This window comes from Anser brachyrhynchus (genome assembly GCF_964034855.1).
Source record: "Anser brachyrhynchus genome assembly, chromosome: Z".
NCBI lineage: Eukaryota > Metazoa > Chordata > Aves > Anseriformes > Anatidae > Anser > Anser brachyrhynchus.
Genome location: NC_137697.1, coordinates 42,336,070 through 42,342,195, shown reverse-complemented (window position 1 = coordinate 42,342,195; position 6,126 = coordinate 42,336,070). Strand labels below are relative to the sequence as shown.

General features: G+C 46.0%; 1 protein-coding gene across 1 annotated transcript; it reads right to left on the bottom strand.

The window, feature by feature from the left end:
• Window positions 1-878: 878 nt before the first annotated feature.
• On the bottom strand, window positions 879-4,289 carry CKS2 (CDC28 protein kinase regulatory subunit 2). Its single transcript, XM_080575156.1, has 3 exons — window positions 4,098-4,289; window positions 2,818-2,945; window positions 879-1,148 (listed from the first exon to the last, which is right to left on the bottom strand). The coding sequence occupies exons 1-3, from the start codon at window positions 4,199-4,201 to the stop codon at window positions 1,096-1,098; spliced, it is 285 nt and encodes a 94-aa protein (XP_080431282.1). The 5' UTR covers window positions 4,202-4,289; the 3' UTR covers window positions 879-1,095.
• Between the last annotated feature and the right edge of the window lie 1,837 nt (window positions 4,290-6,126).

The window sequence follows — 6,126 nt, the reverse complement described above, 5'->3', positions numbered from 1 at the left end:
ATTAGCCTCGTTCCGTCAGTTCCGACCTTTTATACGCAGGGAAATTGAGTTTGTACTCTCCTGCACTCAGCAGCGTTTTTGAGATGAAAAGCACTCGGTTTACTCTGACCACCCCTCTAAACCACTGCAGTCTACATAGAGCGCAAGCTAACTTCCCAGGGAAAAAAAAAAAAAAACAGAGCAAGATAGTAGCAGACTAAAACCCTGGACTAAAAAATCTGTGGATTATAAATGGTACTACAGAAGTTACCACAGTATAAAAAGTATTACGAAATATTTTAACTACTATTTGACACATTAGGACAAGTTTATACCAAGCAATTGCAGGATATGTATTTCCATTATGACCTGTGTCAGCTCCAGTCCTGTAATTTCAGGATGTCTGTAGCTAGTCTGAATTTGACCTCCCCCTGCCAGCTCTATTTTGAGGTTGGTGGCTGCAGTTACCAAATTACAGCTACTAAGTAGAAGCAGGTTCATAATCCCCTTTATTTACCCTTAACTTGATTTTTTTTATAAGACTAATTTGAATCAGGGTTAGAAATTTTGTCCTGTAGTGTAAGATAATTCTTGCAGAGAAACAAAATAGCTTCACCCTGTTAGTTTCTCTGAAGGAGGTACTCTTAATGTGTTTGACAAATTGGTTTGCCTGGTGAGTTAGAACTCTAGACATTTAGGTTTTGCAGGTCATTAAAGATAGTTTTATTTCTTTGTGTCTGCTACTGAACAGTTGCACCATTGGATTTGAGCATGCAACACAGCAGCAGAAAAGCTGAGTGCAAAAGTTACAGAACACAGGTAACAAGTGATCATCTAGTCAGAACATGCAGTAGATAAACTTTAATAAAGAAAATTCAATTCAAAGTAAGATAGACACATTAGCAGTTAAGAGGATAATTTTATTACTCTTTGAACAGATAGCAGCTTATTTGGAATTGCATTTGACTGAGCTTTGTTGCTGTGAATAATACAGCTCATGCACAGGTACTGATGTATGTTTGTACATTTTAAAGTATTCACTGAATACTACCCACATATATACACTCATATACATAAAGTTCCAGAAGATTTAGGAGATGATTTCTAGACAGTGGTTCATTTCTGCTCATCCTTTGGAAGAGGTCTTCTAAAGAGAAGAATGTGTGGCTCTGCAGAAATAAAATTGAACAAAGTGTCAGTTTGGCCCCTAAGTGTTGGTTATAGATATTTAATACATTTAATAACACTGGACAATGTTTAAGCCTTATTAATTAAATAAAACAGATAAATCAAGTCCAGAAAAGTGGACATAAGTAGCACCTACAATTTTGCAGTAACCTTTTCTGAATCAAGCAGCTGATTTACAAAATTTTATAGCAAAGGTGGTCAGTATCATGAATGTGTACAGGAAGGAAGTACTGAAGATACAGGGTTGGTACTAGCCTTGTTGCTCTACATTAGGTACTTGGGGAGCTTTGCTAATGTAGCAGTATAAAAAACTGCCGACACTGTCCTTGTTAGGTACACACTGTTGTGGTGTATGAAGCATGTTTGTTCATTATTTCCCATGGCTATATTAAGAAGGAACAAAGGGAGTCGCCAGGTGGCTGCAAGGACCTTGAGGCTCCCTGCCTGCTGCTGTCTCAGACGGAGAGTTGAGAGAACTTCGTGTAAATACTATAACTGCAAAATTGATAACCCACTGTCCTATCTGAAGACAAAACAGCATGACCGGTTAAGGAGGGAAAAACACCACATACCAAGCGGAGGACGACTACGGCCTTCATCCGTGCGACCACCAGAGGGACCGGAGACGACCCCCTAGCAACAGTCGACACAGCCGCAGTAGCAGGAAGGGGGGCTACGTAACCCCGGAAGAACCCGATGATAAAAGGGGACTGTGAAGGGGGGGGTGCGCGCCGTTTGAGGAGCACAGACTCCCTGGCCGCCCAGCGCTGTTTTGCTTGCTGATCGCTTACTCAATAAACTAATTCTTTCTGGTTAAAAGAGTAATTTATAACAACTGTCAAGCATCAAGTCACTTCAGTTGATACAGCCTGCTTTTGTTACTATTGAACTAACTTCACTGCAAACTGCACCAAAGAAAGCCCATTCAAAAGTGGTGTGGTAGGAAAACTCTGGACAACCAAGAAATTTTTTCCAAGAAATTAGCCTTCTCTAGGCTAATTAGAATTTAGAATCCGTATTTTTGGAAACCAGGAATTTCATGGGACTAGCTGCAATTCACCTATCACCATTTGCAAGCCTGATTACAATGCATCAGGAATGGCCATCTTCAGTAGATTCTTACTGGAGAGGTGTTAGGGCTTTGTGCCCTGTAAATTGAAAGACCGGCTTTAGTGCTGCATTTTTTAGGTAGTGCAACTAGAGCTCAAACTGTACAGTAAATTTTTCAAAGCATTTATGCAGGAGCTTGTATACATGAGCGTCTGCTAGGTTTTTGTAGTAAGAAGGTGTGCCAGCTTCATGGTATAAAAATATGCTGATATACTAACATCATTCAAGAGCTCACAAAAAAAATTCTGTAGGAACAGTTTCAAATCTAGCATGCTTTGTCTACCAATAGACTGATAAACTTGGAAGAAAGTTAGCATTTTGTGTGACCAATTCTGGGAGTAAGATGTGAAGGTTAAAAAAAAGCTGCTGTGTTGTTTATGTTGCTATCTGACTGAAATAGCAAGAAACTGACTAAACATTGAGTAGTGAAGTCCAGTTAGGTTCAACTGCAGGATCAGCTATACACTTCATAGTTCAGTTGAAGCACCAGGCAATATTTTAGACTCTTTTGTTCGTCTAATCCTATTCAGCTGTACTTACCTGGCTCGTGGATCATATAATGAACCCATCCGAGACTCTGCTGAACACCAAGTCTTCTCCACTCCTCCTCAGACATCAGATGGGTTTTGGGCACTTCTTTTAAGAGTTCTCTTGGCAGCACCACATGCCTGTAGAAGTTTAGTAATTAACATGTTACATATGCTAATCCCGACAAAACCTGCATAGATCTCTGTTGAAAGATGGCTTGCGAGCTCACTTACAAATACCAGCCATTCCGTAGAGAGAATCCTAGGATACTGATTACAAAGCATCAATTCTAATATCCAGTTTTATATTTGCTTTGTCTACTAAATATTACATCTTTAATGCAACTGTACACTAAGACAGTCAACCTACATCCTAGAAAAGGTTAATTCCCCTGCATGTTCTAGTCATGTTACTTGTACATAAGTACACATTACTATCAATCGGCTGGCGTATCAGGGATTTGAAAAATATGACTCTGCACTTTTAGAACAATCAAGTCACTCTTGTTTGTATTTTGTAACCAAGACATTTTCTACGGCAGTTACAGTGCTGGTTTGTGGGGCCAGAACGCTAACACCACGTTAAGAGCCTGATCTGTCAGATGAGAAACACAAGACCTGCTTTTCACATTTGCAGGTTCCTTTATTGTATAAGCAAAGCATTCAAGTCTTGCTTCTGAGGTCAAGTAACTTTCAGAGTCGGCTGCTAACAGGTCCTCGACCTCTACATGGAGAAAAAAAAATAGTTCGTACTAGTGCTTTCAACTAAGCTTAGGAGACTGAACTTTGTATCAATTTCAAACTGCAGTTGCCTAGTGCAGCAACATGCGGTTGAAAACCTGGAGGCAGAGTCCTGGAGAACTTATTTTTGTTTATTTGTACATCTGTTAGCGCTGTATTTCGACACGGAGTTACGAGTCGCTTCGGATACTGGCCGTTTAACGGCAACGCACGCTCCGCCCGCACTCGGAGCTACAACCGCCACGGCACGGAACTCCCAGCTGCGCGGCGCCTCCCGACCGCTCGGCTCGGAGCGCCCAGCTCCACCTTCCGGGCACGCCGGCGAGCGAGGCACCGGCAGGGCAGGCCTGGAGGCGCCTCCAGCGGGCCGCCCGCCCCCGCTGCTCCCCCCCGGCTCGGATGCGAGGCGCTGCCCCTCCGCCCCCAGGGGAGCCGATGCGTCTCAGCGCCGCCAGGGGCGGAGCTCGCCACCGGCGGCAGCACCTCGCCGGCCCCGGAGGGCCCCTCCCGGCTCCGCAGCCGGCTCGCCCCCGCCCCCCGCGCGGTGCCCACCTGTACTCGTACTGCTCGTCAGAGTACTTGTCGGAGTAGTAGATCTGCTTGTGGGCCATGGCGGCGGGTTCGTCCGTCGTCCGGTCCGTCGTCCGGTCCGTCATCCAGTCCGCCAGTCGGCCCGGTCCGTCCTCGGCGGCCCTGCAGGCAGAGCTCCCCGACGACTAACCGCCGACCCGCCGCGCCCGCTCCGTTTGAATCCCCGCACCGCGGCCGCCGATTGGCCCGCTGTCCCGGCCAATGGGCCAATGGGGTCGCCGCCCCGCCCCGCCCCGCCCCGCCCCGCCCCGCCCCGCCCCGCCGCCGTGCCAGCCAATCCTGGGGAGATGCAGGGGGCAGCACGCGCAACGGAGGGAGGCGGGGCCGGGCGGGGCGGGGCGCGGGCTGCCCGCGTCAGCCGGAGCGGCGCGGTGATTGGCCGGCGGCCGGTGCGGGCGGGCGGTTCCAGTAGCTTCTGGAGCGTCCGGCACCCGTTAGCGACCGTTGCTAACGCCCGTTAGCGCCTGCCCCCGCCCCTCAGGTCCTGTCACCTCACAGCGCGCTGGGCTCCGGCTATTGAACGCCTCTGGTGCCGTGGCCTGTAGTGGTTGTGTGTTACTTGGAAAACAGGGGGCTGCCCCGGGATCCCACGGCAGCGCGGGGAGCTCCTGAGGCAGTGCCTCCCGTGCTCGTGCTTTGGCCTCAGCAGCGTGCTCGGTTCAGGCTCGCTGTGCAGGCAAACGTGAGGCACAAGTGTGCTCAGGTGCCAGCTTGCAAGCGTCCTTATCTAGAAGAGCAGCAGCACAGTAAACGTTCTGGTAGGAACTGCCTGGGGCAAGTTCCCAGAAATTGACGAGAGGCGGTGCAGTCCCTCAGATACCAGTTGTTTATGGCACCAAAATTTTTCAGCATGTAAACACCCAGTTCTGTGTTTTCCTGAACTCCGGTAGCATTTCCCAGGTGCAGTCACCCTCAGATTAGATAAGTTCAATGTTTGTTGCCTCGAAGGCAACTCCTCTCTTCCTCCTGTTTTGCTTTCGGTGCCTACACTGTGCTCCTGCCTGGTCTCCTTACTGTTTCTAAAGAGAAGGCCAGTTTAATTTTCTGCTTTCACAGTGCTACCAGAAACATACGTGTTATCTCTGATCCGGCAATGCATCTGTCTGAGAACCGTTCTGATGGGAAACAAATGTGAGGCTGTGCGAGGCACTAATGCTGACACCTGTGCTTGTATAGGGACCATTGCTTTTAGCAGTAGGCCACAAACAAAGCGGCTTTTTTACCGGCAGTGCAGTCTGAAGTTTTAAATGATGAAATTTACACCGATCTCAACCCTTACAACTATTAAAAAGAGGTTGCTTATCTAACAGGTGACATCATCCCAGTGCAATCACAGAAGTACAAACCAGCTGTAAGTTTCCTAAAATGTTAGCTGGATTAAACAAAACATTTTTTTTTTTTTTAGCTTAGTTTTCATGGCAGAACAACACTTACTTTTAATACATAGGACAGGGGGTACACTAAATAATTTATGTTAGGAATGGCATTATATAATAATGAAAAAAGAGAGAAAACCACTGCAACAAAGCAATTCTGCTGGACTGAAGATGTTTTATCTGTGTGCCTTATTTATAACCTTTCAGCTTCTCTCATGCGTATTAAACAGCACAGAAAATTGACCTTAATGTCATGCTATGTATAAACATCCTTTGAGTACACTCAGAATTGAAAGCCTGGAGTTCTTTTAAAGCAACTTTTTCTTCTATTGAAAATACAGTTATACCGAATCATAATTTTAAAGAGGATTAAGAGAATTCTCAGGTAGATGGGCATTCAATTTTCTTTTAGATCCCTCATTATTTTGAAAGTCCTTGTTCATCAGGACTGAAGAACTGTATTTGTTAATTAAGTGGCAGAGCTAACAAGACTAACATACTGTTTTTAGCAATACAGGGTTGGGACACACTCTGTTAGTACTCTAATGCCATTTCAGCTCCTTCCTTTTTTCTTTTCTTTTTTTTTTCTTTTTTTTTTTTTTCTCCACTTTGGA

What these genes read in the sequence shown, in the direction of transcription:
- CKS2 (XM_080575156.1), bottom strand. Translation starts at nt 4,201, where the DNA reads ATGACGGACCGGACGACGGACCGGACGACGGACGAACCCGCCGCCATG. An exon ending in GACGAGCAGTACGAGTACAG is followed by an intron (nt 2,946 to 4,097) that starts GTGGGCACCGCG and finishes AAACTTCTACAG; the next exon opens with GCATGTGGTGCTGCCAAGAG. An exon ending in TTATATGATCCACGAGCCAG is followed by an intron (nt 1,149 to 2,817) that starts GTAAGTACAGCT and finishes TTATTTCTGCAG; the next exon opens with AGCCACACATTCTTCTCTTT.